Below are 19529 nucleotides of genomic sequence, written 5' to 3'. Positions count from 1 at the left end.
GTAGATGTAGAAAGCACTACTATGTGCCATATGAGTCAATGTTGGGTCTACAGGGAAGTAATACAGGAATGCAGAAGCAGGGACAGGTCACCTAGTTGCAGGCAAGAGTAGCTGGATTTTCCACTTGTTGGAAAATGGGTTGGAGAGGTAAGCTAGAGATGACCAGCCAAGAAAATAGTATACAAGACTACAGAGGGTACATAATATGTGAAAGAATCCAGGACAGATAGTCTAACATGTATGTGGACATTTAAATGTAATTAACAAAAGAAGTAAAACAAGTACATAGCTGATGGTGACTAAAGGTAGGAAATACTAAAAAGGAAATTACATGTTCACCATGTAACTACTACATGGCATAATGCAAGAGTCATCATCAAAGTAAATTCAAATGCATAGTGAGTAGGGAAAATAAATATCAGTAACAATATTATTTATTGTATATGAAAGGGAAATGGATAGGTTATAGTTAGATATAGTGGGAATTAGTGAAGTTTGGTGGCAGGCAGAAAAATACTTCTGGTCAGGTGAATACAGGGTTATAAATATAAAATCAAATAGGGTTAAGTCAGCAGTAAGTTTAATAATGAATAAAAAAAATTGGAGCATGGGTAAGTGACTATGAACAGCATAGTGAACGCGATACTGTAGCCAAGATAGACACAAAGCCCATGCCTACCACAGTAGTACAAGTTTATATGCCAACTAGCTCTGCAGATGAAGAGATTGAAGAAATGTATGATGAGATGAAAGGAATTATTAAGATAGTGAAGGGAGACAAAAATTTAATAGTTATGGGTGACTGGAATGCAATAGTAGGAAGAGGAGGAAAAGTAGTAGGTGAATATGGAATGGGGGTAATGAATGAAAGAGGAAGTCACCTGGTAGAATTTTGCACAGAGAATAACTTAATCATTGCTAACACTTGGTTTAAGAATCAAGAAAGAAGGTTGTGTACATGGAAGAGATTTAGGAAACAGGTTTTAAATTGTAAGGCATATCCAGGGGCAGATGTGGACTCTGACCACAATCTATTGGTTATGAACTGTAGATTAAAAATGAAACTGCAAAAAGGTAGAAATTAAAGAAGATGGGACCCAGACAAACTGAAAGAACCAGAGGTTGTAGAAAGTTTCAGGAAGAGCATAAGGGAACAATAGACAGGAATGGGGGAAAGAAATACAGTAGAAGAAGAATGGGTAGCTCTGAGGGATGAAGTAGTGAAGGCAGCAGAGCATCATGTAGGTAAAAAGAAGAGGGCTAGTAGAAAACCTTGGGTAACAGTAGAGATATTAAAATTTAACTGATGAAAGAAGAAAATATAAAAATGCAGTAAATGAAGTAGGCAAAAAGGAATACAAATGTCTCAAAAAGGGGATCGAAAGGAAGTACAAAATGGCTAAGCAGGGATGACTAGAGGAGAAATGTAAGGATGTACAGGCATATATCACTAAGGTATGATAGATACTGCTTACAGGAAAATTAAAGAGATCTTTGGAGAAATCAGAACCACCTGTACGAATATCAAGAGCTCAGATGGAAAACCAGTTCTAAACAAAGAAGAGAAAGTAGAAAGGTGGTAGGAGTATATAGAGGGTCTATACAAGGGCAATGTATTTGAGGGCAATATTATGGAGATGGAAGAGGTCATAGATGAAGATGAATGGGAGATATGATACCGCATGAAGAATTTGACAGAGCACTGTATGAACTAAATCAATTTGATTTAGTTCATACAGTGCTCTGTCAAATCCCCAGGTGTAAACAACATTCCATTAGAACTATTGATAGCCTTGGGAGAGCCAGCCCTGACAAAACTCTGCTACCTGGTGAGCAAGATATATGAGACAGGTGAAATACCTTCAGACTTCAAGAAGAATATAATGATTCCAGTCCCAAAAAAAGCAGGTGTTGACAGGTGTGACAATTACCAAACTATCAGTTCAATAAGTCATGGCTGTAAAATACTAACAAAATTCATTACAGACGAATGGAAAAACTGGTAGAATCAGACCTCGGGGAAGATCAGTTTGGAGTATATTGAAATGCTGGAACACATGAGGCTATACTAACACTACAAATTATATTAGAAGATAGATTAAGTAAAGGCAAACCTATGTTTCTAGTATTTGTAGACTTAGAGAAAGCTTTTGACAATGTTGACTGGAATATTCTCTTTCAAATTCTGAAGGTGGCAGGTGTCAAATATAGGAAGTGAAAGGCTATTTACAATTTGTACAGAAACTAGATGGCAGTTATAAGAGTCGAGGGACATGAAAGGGAAGCAGTGGTTTGGAAGGGAGTGATACAGGTTTGTAGTCTACTCCTGATGGTATTCAACCTGTAAATTGAGCAAGCAGGAAAGGAAACAAAAGAAAAATTTGGAGTAGGAATTAAAATCTATGGAGAAGAAATAAAAAATTTGAGGTTTGCTGATGACATTGTAATTCTGTCGGAGACAGCAAAGGACATGGAAGAGCAGTTGAACGGAATAGACAGTGTCTTGAAAGGAGGATATAAGATGAATATCAACAAAAGCAAAATAAGGATAATGGAATGTAGTATAAGTAAATCAGATGATGCTGAGGGAATTAGATTAGGAAATGAGACACTTAAATTAGTAGACGAGTTCTGATATTTGGGGAGCATAATAACTGATTATGGTCGAAGTAGAGATGATATAAAATGTAGACTGGCAATGCCAAGGAAAGAGTTTTTGAAGAAGAGAAATTTGTTAATATCAAGTATAGATTTAAGTGTCAGGAAATCTTTTCTGAAAGTATTTGTATGGAGTGTAGCCATGGATGGAAGTCAAACATGGACGATAGATAATTTAGACAAGAAGACAATAGAAGCTTTTGATATGTGGTGCTACAGATGAATGCTGAAGATTAGATGGGTAGATCATGTAACTAATGAAGAAGTACTGAATAGAATTGGAGAGAAGAGGAATTTGTGGCACAACTTGACTAGAAGAAGTGATTAGTTGGTAGGACATGGATGGTAAAAATCATAGAGGAAGACCAAGAGATGAATACAAGTAGCAGAGTCAGAGAGATGTACGTTGCGGTAGTTACTTGGGGATGAGGAAACTTGCACAGAATAGAGTAGCATGGAGAGCTGCGTCAAACCAGTCTCTGGATTGACAACAAAAACAACAACAACAACAACAACATGAAAGAGTACATATTACAGAGCAAATTGAACTGCAGGCCTGGCCAGGTTGGTGGCACTGTTGTGTATATACCTGATAAACAGGGAGGGGGGGGGGGGGGGGCTGATACTAACAGGCCACACAGTCAGTATTCTTAAAAGTGTAGCCTTATCACATGCTATTCAGCACTTCTGATAAGACCTGCTTTCATATACATGTGTGGTGATGCACATGCTATCACAGTAAAAATACTTTTACATCACAATATCCTTGAACCAGTTGTCACAGAGGACATCGAAAGAACAGCAGAATGGATTTTCCTTGGCTCATGATTACATTAAGAATGCTGAAGAATCTAGAACAATGGAAAGTAAGGCTATTCTCACTAGCAAGTTATTCGTACTAAAGATATTTCAGAAGGATTGTGGCCAAATGCTCCCACAGATATCAGATCAATTTTCTGGGCCTTCAGATTTAGTGCTTATTCACACAGAAATCAGTCTTAGAAGCTAAAAGACAAACAAATGATGAAGCCCATAATTCTCAACCGTCACAATCAAAAAGAAAATACTTAAATAAGATGAAAGGAAACTATATCTTGTGTATAATTCCGAATATAATGACCTCACTGTATATGAATTTTGGAGATTAACAGAGTCAGCTACTGATTCTTATACTATGTCTACTTTCAAACCAAAAAGCATCTCTTTAAGATATAAAAGATTTGTATAAAGACGAAAATACCAAGCATTATCAATCAGCTTGTGCTGCTATTTAGTTGCAGTCAAAAGTAGCATCTACTGGATAGTATTTAACTCTTAACATGAAACAAACAGATCAATCAGATAATGTACCTTGGCACAAACTTTATAAAAATAAATGAACATTTTAATCTCTGCAGCTTCATTTACCCATCACCAGATGTAACAAAAAATCATGAGGCTAACTAGTAAGAAGCTATAACTACCACCTGTGATGCACAAAATAGAAAGTAAAATTACAAGGAAGCTGGTACAGTCATTTCCGGAATTAGTACACATTTCCATGAAAAGTGATGAAAAAACTAATTGAGGAATATGGAATGGAGGTACCATAAATAATTATTTCACATTAACTGGCATGGAAAACAAACTGACTATGATGATAGGACTGACTATGAAAGATAGGACCGGGAAATAAAATGCAATGAGTTACAAACACAAAGATTACTCAAATGTTGTAGATAAAGAAGAAGCTAATTTGGTTAACAAGAATTCTGTATGATGAAAGATATGTATTGTGTCACATCACAAGTCAGTTTAAGGAACTCAGGGCCTTAAGAAGTGATGGTTTTCAGCCAAGTGAAATGAATGAGTAAGTTCCAAATATTTTAAAGTCATTAACATCATTTCGTAGGCCTTCTGAGAGTATTCTTATGCCATGTACCAAACAGTTACATCATCTAAGTACCACTGATTCAGTCTTTATCTTGTGGTTGTAAAGCATAGTTTTCCTCTATACCAAGTATCAAGAAGTGTGGCATTGTACAAACCCCTGTGATTTTATACACAGTATCAGGTCAAAAATTATTCTCTCAGTAAGTGTGAACTGATAGGTGTGTGGAAGGAGGAAGAATTAGAAAAACTCCATAAATCAGTCTGTGTGTTTGAAAAGTCTCACTTCCATACAAATAGCATTACAACACTAAAAATGAAGATCATAGAACTTCTATGAATTGTGCTTTAAAGCACAACCATTTTTCTGTTTCAAAATATGTCTGACATCTATTTATAGAAATTCATGTTTACTTGTGGCAGAAATCAGCAGCATGAACATAGAATCTTGAGAGGTTTCCATGATCAGGTGGTGTAGCACAGAAGAAGATACTCTGGCAAAGATTATAACGTCCCTCCTTGCAGAAGTTGCAAGTCCGACAAGGCACACCAGGTTCAATGGCAACACGATCACCTGTCAATGGCAACAGAACATTACTAAATGCTTATTATGATCTTATCACTGTCATGCAGTTGTCATTAATGACTGAAATTATGTAAATTGCAATTAACTATATGACAAGAATACACACACACCTAATTAAAATATGTTTGCACAACAAAACTCTTAATAAAGTAAAACACATGTAGGAATACAAACCCCTTTTCAAATTCTTTACTCCAGGCCCCAACTTTTCAACAACTCCAGATGCTTCATGACCAATGATCATTGGTTCTTTCACAATAAAGTTGCCAATGTGACCTTTTGTTAGATAATGCACATCAGAGCCACATATGCTCACACAACCCATACGTAGAAGTACCTCTGGAAAAAGAGGAACACATTTTAGTAATTGTTTCCCTTACTTCTGTTTATTCAGCATTTGTCATGAAAGCAAACTGTCACAAAATATTAAATTAAGAAGTGAATGACTGAAATGTCAATCTATAAAGTCTTTTTCAGAGCAGTTTGAAAGCATGTGAAGGTTTCATTTAACTTTACAGAACTGCATAGTGTTCGAAGATGATGCACAGTACATTTTACTGGAACAAAGACTAAAATATCATTAGAAAACTTTTGTAAAATTGCGCACAATTTTTCAGAGTAAAAGAGGCCACTAGATAAAAATAATCCATTCTCCCCCTCCACCATTCCCCAAATATGTTTGATATTAATTTTGACATCTTCAAGGCTGCCTAGAAAAACATAGTTGAGGAAGGGAAGTGGAAACGTTTTTGAGGATGATGTAGCATGTTGTTCTGAGGGTTGCGATATTGGGAGAGAGGGGGAGGCTAGCAACGGAGTATGTACAGGTAGCAATGTTTTACTATCCATGTTGTGATGGTGAAGTTGGTAGTACACCTTAGCTGTAAAGGCCTTCAGACAAGAATTCCACATACTGCCATTCACTTTTGTTCTTTCTGAAAGTGCTATAAGCCAGTTATGCATAATTTTTGAGCCACTAAATGTATGAATGAAATTTTATTGTCGTTTAGCTATTACAGCAATTGACAAAGTCAAGTTACATATATACAAGTTATACAGCATATATCCATGGGTTGAAGATCAATATGTTTTCCGTAAAATACAATATTTATAATCAAATAATATGAAAACATTGCATCATAAATTACTCAGTTAAAGAATTTATGCTGTACTCTCCAAACCGGTACCACTACGATATTTCACAGTCATAAAATTCCTGAAGTGATTAGCAAGGATTTGCAGTTAACCAACTTAATAATTTGTCTTTAAATAAATCAAATGGAGCTTCCACACATTCTAGTGGCAGTTTGTTAAACATCTTCATACCCACCACTTCGTAGCTGTTCAATGACTTGGATAATCTGTAGTAAGGTATGTCAAGATGGCTACTATTACTGGTCCCATGAGACTGTACATCTCTTCTACACTGGTATTCTGATAGGTTGCTCTTTATATGCAGTAGGGCAGTGTAAATATACATCTTTATTACAGTTAATATTTTTAAGTTGATAAACAGTGGTTTGCAGTGAGCCAGTTTATCACTGTTTGTGATAATTCGAATTACTTTCTTCAGAAGTACCAAAATGTCCTGAAGGTGTGAGCTATTGCCCCATATGAAAAGCCCATAAGATATAATGATTTGAAAAAAAGCAAAGTAGGTCAGTCTTACATAGGCCGTAGGTACATGGTTTTTTAAATTCCTTAACAAATACAGCACTCTAGACAGCCTTGCACTAATGTATTTAATATGGGGCTCCCAAGTCAATTTACTATCTATAACAATACCTAAGAACTTAACACTATCCATGAAGTCTGTTCCTGGCAGATCTCTTAAACTAAATACAATCTTTTGAGTTTTACTCTCATTAAGCAGGAACCCATTAGCTCGAAACCAGACTTATGCTTGTGATATTGTGTCATTTGCCACAGTTAGGAGCATATCGATGTGTAAGCTGATATTCAAAAAAGTGGTATCATCTGCATAGAGAATGGAGTGAGTATTTAAGTAAGATAGTAGATCATTTGTCATTAGGTTAAATAGCAGAGGTCCTAATACTAAGCCTTGTGGCACACCACACTTAACTTCAGCTAGCTGTGATCTCTGTTTAACAACACAAACAATTTGTTTACGGTTGCTGAGAAAAGATTTGAAAATGTTGTCAACTTCACTGTTTGTGATTTCATAGTAAACTAGTTGAGGAGTGAAATATGCTCCACACAATCGAAGGCTTTGCTAAGATCACAAAAGGTAACCTGAGCAAAATTTTTTTCCTTTATAATCATTAAGCACTTTTTTAACCAGGGAGTCAATGGGATGGACTGTGGATTTGCCTTTCCTAAAGCCAAATTGTACCACAGTAATAATGTTATTACATGTCAGATAGTCATACAACTGGGAGTTGATGATGGATTCCAAAACTGTAGCTAAAATAGGTGTCAGAGATATTGCATGATAGCTAGATGCAAATTTCTCTCTCCTTTCTTGTAAATGGGCACTACCCTGGATAATTTTAATACACCTGGGAATACTCCTTCAATTAGACATCTGTTTATACATTTAGTAAGAGGATATATTATGTGCCAAATTATCTTTTTTAACATATTACAAGAAATACATATGTATCTTCATTATCAGAGGGCCTAAAATTATTTACAATAGTTAAAACAACATCTGGTGTGACCTCTGTTAAAAGGAATTTATCTTTCAGGATGTAGTTTACATTATGATATCTAATGAGATCAGCTACAGTTTCTTTTGGCCTCCCAATGCTTTCACTAATTTGGTTAACAGATTTTATACAGTAATTATTAAATTCATCTGCTGAAATTTCTACCTCAGCTTTCTGCTTGCTTTTGGTCTCTGAATTTATTATAGTCCATGCTTTCTTGCATTTATTTTTTGATGACTCAATGCTGACTACGTTATGTTGTTTTTGGCCTCATTTAAAGCATACTTAATTCCTTTTGTGCTCTTAAGTACCTTTGTTTAGCCATATCAGTTTTCTGAAGTCTGTAAGAATTTCTATACAACAACAACCTCTTTTTCATATTGGCTAGTTGAGCAGTATACCACAGATTCTTATCCCTGTGTCTATTACTGTTACTTTTAGGTTTAACTTTACATTTTTACTGAGGGCAGTTGGTCTCAAATATATTTAATAAAGAGTGAAAAAATCTATTGAACGATGTATTGGCAGAGCCCTGGGCATTATTGTTAAACTTATGTGACCAGTCATAATTACTGAGTGAGACAATAAAAGTAGACAATTTTTCTTTTATTATTGGTCTTGTGATGACTATTTTAGGCTCTTTAAACTCCTTATAGTCCACATTGGGCATGTCTGTACCTATTTTTACCCAAACTGAGTCATGGTCTGAGAAATAGAAGACAGCTACATCTGAAGAAAGTAACTATCTATTGGCATTTGTAAGTATATATATATGTCTTTAAATATGTCTGCTTGTGTCTGTATGTGTGGATGGATATGTGCGTGTGTGCAAGTGTATACCGGTCCTTTTTTCCCCCTAAGGTAAGTCTTTCCGCTCCCGGGATTGGAATGACTCCTTACCCTCTCCCTTAAAACCCACTTCCTTTCGTCTTCCCCTCTCCTTCCCTCTTTCCTGATGAGGCAACAGTTTGTTGCGAAAGCTTGAATTTTGTGTGTATGTTTGTGTTTGTTTGTGTGTCTATCAACCTGCCAGCGCTTTTGTTCGGTAAGTCACCTCATCTTTGTTTTTATATATAATTTTTCCCACGTGGAATGTTTCCTTCCATTATATATATATATATATATATATATATATATATATATATATATATATAAAAAATAGAAGGAAACATTCCACGTGGGAAAAATTATATATAAAAACAAAGATGATGTGACTTACCGAAAAAAAGCGCTGGCAGGTCGATAGACACACAAACAAACACAAACATACACACAAAATTCAAGCTTTCGCAACAAACAGTTGGCTCATCAGGAAAGAGGGAAGGAGAGGGGAAGACGAAAGGAAGTGGGTTTTAAGGGAGAGGGTAAGGAGTCATACCAATCCCGGGAGCGGAAAGACTTACCTTAGGGGGAAAAAAGGACAGGTATACACTCGCACACTCGCACACACGCACACACACACACACATATATATATATATATATATATATATATATATATATATATATATATAGGGGCAATTGTCATTACTGCTATATTTCTCTCTTTTGTTACCGACATTTATTATATTATTCTTATCTTTAATCTGGTCATCTAGTGTGAATCTGGGAAAACCTGTTTGTCTCAGCCCTTCTTTGCTACCTCTGAAAAAGAGTTTTCCCTAAATCTAAGTAGTATTGCCTCAGAGCTATCAATTTTTGCTATGCCTAACTCATTGGCTACTTTTACGATTTCATTACTCACATACTTCTTTCCGAGTTGATTCAGATGGAGACCACGAGCAGTGTGTCATCTTGTACCTAACTTAGTTATGTTTACAAAACAGACATTTTAAAAGTATTTACAAATTTTCTTCATTTCTTCACTTACTATTATCACTTCAACATTCACACAAGACCAGGATGGAAGATCATGCCGACATGGTATTGAAAAGATGAGGGTTTTCGTATTTTGTAGTTCCTGCAGTTTCTTCTTTAATGATAACAAGAAGTCTTTTCCTTCATTTCTCACTATGTCATCTGATTCAGCCAGAAAAATTGCCAGTTCCATATCTTCTGCTGCTGAAGAACCTGCTACAACATCTTTAAATTTTGCACTAGGTTTTATTGTGGCTGAGATATTGTGGCTTTAATTGTTCTCAACTACATCTCTTAATTTCTTTCCTTGACTGTCTGCATATAAATGTATTTTCAGAGGCCTAGGTCTGCATTTGTGGCTTGCTTTCTTGGGGTTTTCGGTTTCATTACATATATTGACTGCTATCGCCAACACAAGAAAGAACTCAGTAATAATGCTCAAATCAGCTAGACCCAGGAAAAATTGGTTATGTGTGGTAGGAGTTATAAGATGCATGTATGAACAGCATAGTACTGTATATAACTTAATAACAGGAATTTGTAAGGGCTGTCCCAAAAGTACCCAACCTAAGAAAGAAAAGACAAAAATTTTGTGAAAAAAAAACTATTTCTCTACAAAGACTCCATTCAGCCCAATACAGTTTTCCCAGCAATGTTCAGTAGCTTCAATACCCTGTTTACAGATATCATCATGTATTCTTGTTTCTCTGAAATGTTCTACATCCTGGAGGATCTTCTCACTACAGATCAATTGGAACAAAACATAAATGTCATCAGTTGTCTACTGCAGATTTCATCTCTCCATTTTTCACAAATCTCTTACCATTAACTTATTTATTCAAGTTTGGAAACAGAAAATAATCAGAAGGGACTAAATCTGCTGAATAGGGTGCAAGAGGGAGCAATGCAAATTTAACTATTGATTTTCACCTTGGCAATAATGTATGTGTGATATGGTGCATTGTCATGCTGCAAAACTTTCTTTCTCGTTAAATGCAACCATTTTTGCTTGATATCATCACTCAAATGCTGCAATAAGTTTGCATAATACTCGCCACTGATAGCTAATCATTTTCAATATAATCACTTAAAATTGTGCCACCTGTATCCTAAAAAACTGATGCCATGACCTAGCATGCAGAATAACTGTCTTTGCCTTCTATGGAGCCAATCATCTCCTTTCAGTCCACTGTAAAAAATAGCAGCCACCAATGGATGTTGTAGCCCTTGACATTCATTACTGGACCATTTAAAATTGTAAGGCTAAACCTGTGTTTCAAAATTGTTTCCACAGCCTGTGATCAACAGAAAGATCAGTATTCAACCACTGGATCACTGCAGTCTGGGTTCTCCATTCTTCATCCAGTAGTTAATACCTTGATGCAACTCATCCAAGTTGTTTGTCATGGTAGCTTATTTCTTATGTTTAGTACAAATTCTAACTAAACCAAACATCTTTTTGACTATGACATATTTTTATTTCATACATCACTCCTCATTTTTCCACTATCTTTGCTACTAAAAAACCAGATAATAAAAGGCAGACAATTTCATAAGCTACTTTAAAGACCTATTTTGCAAACAAATGAACATACGATTTGAAAACACTTTAAATAAATAATTTACTTTTTAGCCACTGTTTACATTTCCTGTATTCCCACACTACTCCCCAACACCATGTATGGGTGTCATTCAATTATGCCTGCCAGCCGGGTAGGACATTTCACACCCAGCTTGATCTCATATCTTTGTATGGCACTTGGAAACACTTTGTATCCTGGTCAGTTGGCAGCTGATTCGGTGGTTTTGGATGCTCATATGCTTCTTCATCATCAGGAAGAAAATGAGCTGGCTTCAGTCAATCAATAGAAATGATATTTAGTTTATCTTTTGTCTTATGGTAAAGAACCATGTTGTTGTTGTTGTTGTTGTCGTCTTCAGTCCTGAGACTGGTTTGATGCAGCTCTCCATTCTACTCTATCCTGTGCAAGCTGCTTCATCTCCCAGTACTTACTGCAACCTACATCCTTCTGAATCTGCTTAGTGTATTCATCTCTTGGTCTCCCTCTACAATTTTTACCCTCCACGCTGCCCTCCAATGCTAATTTAGTGATCCCTTGATGCCTCAGAACATGTCCTACCAACTGGTCCCTTCTTCTTGTCAAGTTGTGCCACAAACTCCTCTTCTTCCCAATTCTATTCAATACCTCCTCATTAGTTATGTGATCCACCCATCTAATCTTCAGCATTCTTCTGTAGCACCATATTTTGAAAGCTTCTATTCTCTTCTTGTCCAAACTATTTATTGTCCATGTTTCACTTCCATACATGGCTACACTCCATACAAATACTTTCATAAACGACTTCCTGACACTTAAATCTATACTCGCTGTTAACAAATTTCTCTTCTTCAGAAACACTTTCCTTGCCATTGCCATTCTACATTTTATATCCTCTCTACTTCGACCATCATCAGTTATTTTGCTCCCCAAATAGCAAAACTCCTTTACTACTTTAAGTGTCTCATTTCCTAATCTAATCCCCTCAGCATCACCTGATTTAATGCGCCTACATTCCATTATCCTTGTTTTGCTTTTGTTGATGTTCATCTTATATCCTCCTTTCAAGACACTGTCCATTCCGTTCAACTGCTCTTCCAAGTCCTTTGCTGTCTCTGACAGAATTACAATGTCATCGGCGAACCTCAATGTTTTTATTTCTTCTCCATGGACTTTAATACCTACTCTGAATTTTTCTTTTGTTTCCTTTACTGCTTGCTCAATATACAGATTGAATAACATCGGGGACAGGCTACAACCCTGTCTCACTCCCTTCCCAACCACTGCTTCCCTTTCATGCCCCTCGATTCTTATAACTGCCATCTGGTTTCTGTACAAATTGTAAATAGCCTTTTGCTCCCTGTATTTTACCGCTGCCACCTTTAGAATTTGAAAGGGAGTATTCCAGTCAACATTGTCGAAAGCTTTCTCTAAGTCTACAAATGCTAGAAATGTAGGATTGCCTTTCCTCAATCTATTTTCTAAGATCGTAGGGTCAGTATTGCCTCACGTGTTCCAACATTTCTGCAGAATCCAAACTGATCTTCCCCGAAGTCGGCTTCTATCAGTTTTTCCATTCGTCTGTAAAGCATTCGTGTCAATATTTTGCAGCTGTGACTTATTAAACTGATAGTTCGGTAATTTTCACATCTGTCAACACCTGCTTTCTTTGGGATTGGAATTACTATATTCTTCTTGAAGTCTGAGGGTATTTCACCTGTTTCATACATCTTGCTCACCAGATGCTAGAGTTTTGTGAGGACTGGCTCTCCCAAGGCTGTCAGTAGTTCTAATGGAATGTTGTCTACTCCTGGGGCCTTGTTTCGACTCAGGTCTTTCAGTGCTCTGTCAAACTCTTCACGCAGTATCGTATCTTTCATTTCATCTGCATCTACATCCTCTTCCATTTCCATAATATTGTCCTCAAGTACATTGCCCTTGTATAGACCCTCTATATACTCCTTCCACCTTTCTGCTTTCCCTTCTTTGCTTAGAACTGGGTTTCCATCTGAGCTCTCGATATTCACACAAGTGGCTCTCTTTTCTCCAAAGGTCTCTAATTTTCCTGTAGGCAGTATCTATCTTACCCCTAGCGAGATAAGCCTCTACATTCTTACATTTGTCCTCTAGCCCCCCCTGCTTAACCATTTTGCACTTCCTGTCGATCTCATTTTTGAGATGTTTGTATTCCTTTTTGCCTGCTTCATTTACTGCGTTTTTATATTTTCTCCTTTCATCAATTAAATTCAATATTTCTTCAGTTACCCAAGGATTTCTACTAGCCCTCGTCTTTTTACCTACTTGATCCTCTGCTGCCTTCACTACTTCATCCCTCAGAGCTACCCATTCTTCTTCTACTGTATTTCTTTCCCCCATTCCTGTCAACTGTTCCCTTATGCTCTTCCTGAAACTCTGTACAACCTCTGGTTTAGTCAGTTTATCCAGATCCCATCTCCTTAAATTCCAACCTTTTTGCAGTTTCTTCAGTTTTAATCTACAGTTCATAACCAAGTAACATCTCCAGGATTCTTCCATGCATACAACCTTCTTTTATGATTCTTGAACCAAGTGTTAGCTATGATTAAGTTATGCTCTGTGCGAAATTCTACCAGGCGGCTTCCTCTTTCATTTCTGTCCCCCAATCCATATTCACCCACTATGCTTCCTTCTCTCCCTTTTCCTGCTCTCGAATTCCAGTCACCCATGACTATTAAATTTTCGTCTCCCTTCACTACCTGAATAACTTCTTTTATCTCATCATACATTTCATCAATTTCTTCGTCATCTGCAGAGCTAGTTGGCATATAAACTTGTACTACTGTAGCAGGCGTGGGCTTCGTGTCTATCTTGGCCACAATAATGCGTTCACTATGCTGTTTGTAGTAGCTTACCCGTACACCTATTTTTTATTCATTATTAAACCTACTCCTGCATTACCCCTATTTGATTTTGTATTTATAACCCTGTATTCACCTGACCAGAAGTCTTGTTCCTCCTGCCACCAAACCTCACTAATTCCCCCTATATCTAACTTCAACCTATCCATTTCGCTTTTTAAATGTTCTAACCTACCTGCCCGATTAAGGGATCTGACATTCCACGCTCCGATCCGTAGAACGCCAGTTTTCTTTCTCCTGATAATGTCGTCTTCCTGAGTAGTCTCTGCCCGGAGATCCGAATGGGGGACTATTTTACCTGCGGAATATTTTACCCAAGAGGATGCCATCATCATTTAACCATACAGTAAAGCTGCATGCCCTCGGGAAAAATTACGGCTGTAGTTTCCTCTTGCTTTCAGCCGTTCGCAGTACCAGCACAGCAAGGCCGTTTTGGTTAATGTTACAAGGCCAGATCAGTCAATCATCCAGACTGTTGCCCCTGCAACTACTGAAAAGGCTGCTGCCCCTCTTCAGGAACCACACGTTTGTCTGGCCTCTCAATAGATACCCCTCCGTTGTGGTTGCACCTATGGTATGGCCATCTGTATCGCTGAGGCAAGCAAGCCTCCCCACCAACGGCAAGGTCCATGGTTCATGGGGGTGAAGAACCATGAATCAAGATGAAAATCAGTAATGAACTCACAAATATACTGGAGATGATTTACTCACACTGGTGAAGCCTTTTCATTCATCTGGTTGAATGTGTAAGTTCTGTGTATACAGAAAATGTTGTTCCTGGCAAGAGATATTCAAATTTTATTGATAATAAGTAAATACTTAGTATTTCTGAATCATGAATTAAGTAATTATTATGGCCAAGGGAAAACATTGAAAAGTAGCCAAAAGGCTTCCAGATTACATAGTGTTTCTGTTGTAAGGCTGTTCCTGACACAAAGTTTGATGCATCCACAAACAATGCAAGCAAGTCCATGCTCCACACTTGGGAAAGTTAGTAGGGAAGTTCGGGCAATAAATTCCCCATATGTTTCAAATTGTTCTGTTGCCTCTGGTATCTAGTCAATGTGTATTTTGTTTTTTTTTTTTTTTCTTCCCAATAGTCATATAGAAGAGCTTGGTTTTGTATAGCATGTTTTATATGTCTTCATTCACCTCCAAAGCTGAGAAGTCAGCCTGGCTGATTGTCTTGTGGAGTACTTGGATTCGATTTCTGGTGGTACCAGGGATTTTTCCTTTGTGGGGAGACTGGGATGGGGTGCTTCCAGACTTGTGAGACCAACTGAGGACCTACACAACCCATTAGTAGCAGTTCAGAGGTCAAGAGCCTGAAAATGATTGGGAGAGTGGTGTGATGACCACATGCCCTTCCATACTGCATCCAACAACGCCACTGGCAGAGGAGACACAGCATTCAGCTGAGCCCAATTGGCCTGCCTATAACCAGAAAGCTCAACTTTCCAATGTTGGCGATAGAAGTTAGGCATGCCAAGAAATGCTCTCAGTTTTTTCACTGTTCCTGGACGGCAATGGTCTGTACTGTCGGCAAATCTGGTCTGGTGTCTTCTGCCGTAATGATGTATCCCAAAAAAACTTATTTTCTGAGTGCCAAACACAGATTTTTCAAGATTAATGCTGGGACCATACGTACCAAAACATTCGAAAAGTGCATTTAAGTGTTTCAAGTCTTCTTCCTCTGAACTAGATGCAATCTGAATGTCCTCTTTGTTGGCAGAACATAAATTTAATCTTTGCAGTACTTCGTTAACAAATTTCACAAATTTCCGAAATTTGCTTAATTTGAATGGTATGAAACTAAATTCTTCGAGGGTAAACGGAGTTGTAATTGCAGCTGTTTCTTCATCTTCTTCCGCAAGTGAGATCTGTTAATACGCTTTTCAGAAATCTAACTTCGAAAACATAATACACACGTCAAAAAAAATTTCGCGTAAACCCAGTTCCCAGAACACTTGAAGATAGACTCTCACTGTGGATATAGTATCACAGACACAGTCCTTTTGACTGTTCAGAGATGGCACTAAACCCACCCAAAGATGTAAACAACCATGCATGAGCAGCCCTATTAGATATTAGACGGAGGAGGTCCGACAGCCGATCAGTTCCAGTCGTTTCACCAGGAAGGAGGTACACGGCTCGTGTTGTCTGTAGTTCAGCCATGCCTAGATGGTCAATATCGTGGTTCGATCGTAACTGCATTGTTACTTTGTGTCACGAAGGGTTCTCGACAAGTGAAGTGTCCAGGCGTCTCAGAGTGAACGAAAGCAATGTTGTTCAGACATGGACGAGATACAGAGAGACAGGAACAGTCGATGACATGCCTCGCTCAGGCCGCCCATGGACTACTAGTGCAGTGGGTGGCCGCTACCTACGGATTATGGCTCGGAGGAACCCTGATAGCAATGCCACCATGTTGAATAATGCTTTTCGTTCAGCCACAGGACGTTGTGTTACGACTCAAATGTGCGCAACTTCACTCCCGAAGTCCATGGCGAGGTCCACCTTTGCAACCACGACACCATGCAGTGCAGTACAAATGGGCCCAACAACATGCCGAATGGAACGCTTAGGACTGGCATCACGTTCTCTTCACCAATGAGTGTCGCATATGCCTTTAACGAGACAATCGTCGGAGATGTGTTTGGATGCAACCCGATCACGCTGAACGCCTTTTTGGGGTGGCATTTTGTGGGGCCGACGTACGCCGCTGGTGGTCATGGAAGGGGCCTTAATGGCTGTACGATATGTGAATGCCATCCTCCGACTGATAGTGCAACCATATAGGCAGCATATTGGCGAGACATTCGTCTTCATGGACGACAATTCGCTCCGCCATCGTGCACATCTTGTGAATGACTTCCTCCAGGCTAACGATATCGCTCGACTAGAGTAGCCAGCATGTTCTCCAGACATAAATCCTATCGAACATACCTGGAATAGATTGAAAAGGGCTGTTTATGGACGACGTGACCTACCAACCACTCTTAGGGATATACGCCGAATCCTCGTTGAGGAGTGGAACAATCTGGACCCACAGTGCCTCGATGAACTTGTGGATAGCATACCACGACGAGTACAGGCATGCGTCAATGCAAGAGGACGTGCAACTGGGTTTTAGAGGTACTGATGTGTACAGCAATCGGGACCACCACCTCTAAAGGTCTCGCTGTGTGCTGGTACAACATGCAACGCGTGGTTTCCACGAGCAACAAAAAGGGTGGAAATGATGTTTATGTTGATCTCTATTCCAATTTTCTGTACAGGTTCCGGAAATCTCGGAACCGAGGTGATGCAAAAAATTTTTTGATGTGTGTATTTTCTTTCCATGACGGATCATGCTGATACCTATTCGTGAAACTGAATAGATATCTGGGAGGGTACAGTCATTTAGACGGCGACAGTCTCCATAAACACGACAGTGGCTCTCTGGTTTTGTGACCAAGTTTAGAAGACAGGCCCACTGCGGTTTAGATCGATGAATAATGTAGTGGTTTCATATTTACTAGATTTCTTGTTTCGCAATATACAGTTTGTGAGGATCTAATCTACGAGACTTGCATATGGCTAGAGAGCCACTAGATACTGAGATATAATGCTGAACACAGTGTTTTACTTCTTTTAGCTCGACATGGGGTTTCGTTAACTCAAGAAATTTCTTTAAAATTTCCGAAAATTCGCAGCAGATATGAAATAAATTAAGCGAACCAGCTGCTTCAATAAATGTTACATTCCCTTTCGTTTCCAACTGAGTGTTGTTACTAATATTTTGTTTTAAACATCGACGAGGATGTGAAAATTATGACGAAAATCGGCGTCTAACATGCCTTTTGACGTACCGTACCTGATAATGACCATTGAAAATAACGTCTTAATCCGAGGTCAGTATTAAGCATCTTTAAGCCACAGACTGGAATTGGAGACCTATTTGCTGCCAACAGTTTCTATGCAGCCGCTTTATCCTTACCATCTTTTTGTTGCAGGTAGGACAGACATCTGCTCCGCTGGCTACCACTAACAAGAGCTCTGCAGTACTATCTCCAACAGACATACGATTATTGCCGGCATGTAACAACATGTGTGGTAAAACATTCCCGTTCACCCGATTTTCCCGGTAGCAACGCTGGACACATTATTTTGGCTTGCAATCAGTGCCAAAAGGAAAATGGCAGTAACAGTGTTCTTTCTCATTGTGTTTCTTAGTTGACTTTATTCTTCGTCGATTCATGCGCACAACTCATCTAAATGTAACGTAGAACTTGTAGCTGATGACAACTTCTGTGATGGAACTGACTGAACTTCATTAACTGATTGTACGCCCATGACTCAGACTGTCATGAAAGCCAATTTATCTACACCTTCTTCAGAAATAGTTAAAATATGGCTGGGAAGTTAGTCTGACAATGAAGTTTTCAAAATTTTTTATTGACATTTTTCCCGTATAACCTCGTTTCATTTTTAACAAAAGTTAAACTGGTTTCATTTCGTCTAACTGCAGTTCTAGAGAGGATATAAAATGTAGACTGGCAATGGCAAGGAAAGTGTTTCTGAAGAAGAGAAATTTGTTAACATCGAGTATAGATTTAAGTGTCAGGAAGTCATTTCTGAAAGTATTTGTATGGAGTGTAGCCATGTATGGAAGTGAAACGTGGACGATAAATAGTTTAGACAAGAAGAGAATAGAAGCTTTCGAAATGTGATGCTACAGAAGAATGCTGAAGATTAGATGGGTAGATCACATAACTAATGAGGAGGTATTGAATAGAATTGGGGAGAAGAGGAGTTTGTGGCACAACTTGACTAGAAGAAGGGATCGGTTGGTAGGACATGTTCTGAGGCATCAAGGGATCACCAATTTAGTATTGGAGGGTAAAAATCATAGAGGGAAACCAAGAGATGAATACACTAAGCAGATTCAGGAGGATGTAGGTTGCAATAGGTACTGGGAGATGAAGCTTGCACAGGATAGAGTAGCATGGAGCGCTGCATGAAACCAGTCTTCGGACTGAAGACCACAACAACAACAACAACAACAACAAAAACATTCTCCAGAACACTGTTTAGAGTCTCTCTGTAGCAAAGGAATATTAATTTGACTCACTCGGGACTAGCAGCAAAATCCCATACGTTTACACGAAATCGTGGCTCCAGTTGCGCTAATACCCTGTCCAGGCACATTAATGTGACCACCTGTCGAAAGTCTGAATAATCACCTGTTGCAGCGCGGACCGCAGCGGAAACTCCAGGAAGAGAGTCAGTGGGGTCCTGGAAGGTACTGACAAATATGGAGCCATGCCGACTCCAGTGCTGTTGCCAGCTGCACTAAGTTTTTCGGTTGAGGATACAAGGTGCGAAGAGTCCCATGGAGGTACTCCCACATACTGTCGATTGGATTAAAATCGGGGAGTTTGGTGGCCAGGGAA

The 19529-nt window shown here is 38.5% G+C and overlaps 1 protein-coding gene across 1 annotated transcript in view; it reads right to left on the bottom strand.

The window, feature by feature from the left end:
• The window catches only part of LOC126413317 (sorbitol dehydrogenase-like), a 75224-nt gene that overhangs the window by 19727 nt on the left and 35968 nt on the right, over positions 1–19529 (bottom strand). The window contains exons 3-4 of the mRNA XM_050083216.1: positions 5288–5452; positions 4942–5101 (exon numbers count right to left, since the gene is read on the bottom strand). Coding sequence (XP_049939173.1) covers positions 4942–5101; positions 5288–5452 — 325 coding nt within the window. The remainder of the gene's footprint in view (positions 1–4941; positions 5102–5287; positions 5453–19529) is intronic.

Source organism: Schistocerca serialis, chromosome 7 (genome assembly GCF_023864345.2).
Source record: "Schistocerca serialis cubense isolate TAMUIC-IGC-003099 chromosome 7, iqSchSeri2.2, whole genome shotgun sequence".
In the NCBI taxonomy this organism is placed as follows: domain Eukaryota; kingdom Metazoa; phylum Arthropoda; class Insecta; order Orthoptera; family Acrididae; genus Schistocerca; species Schistocerca serialis.
This window is presented reverse-complemented; position numbering and strand designations above follow the sequence as displayed.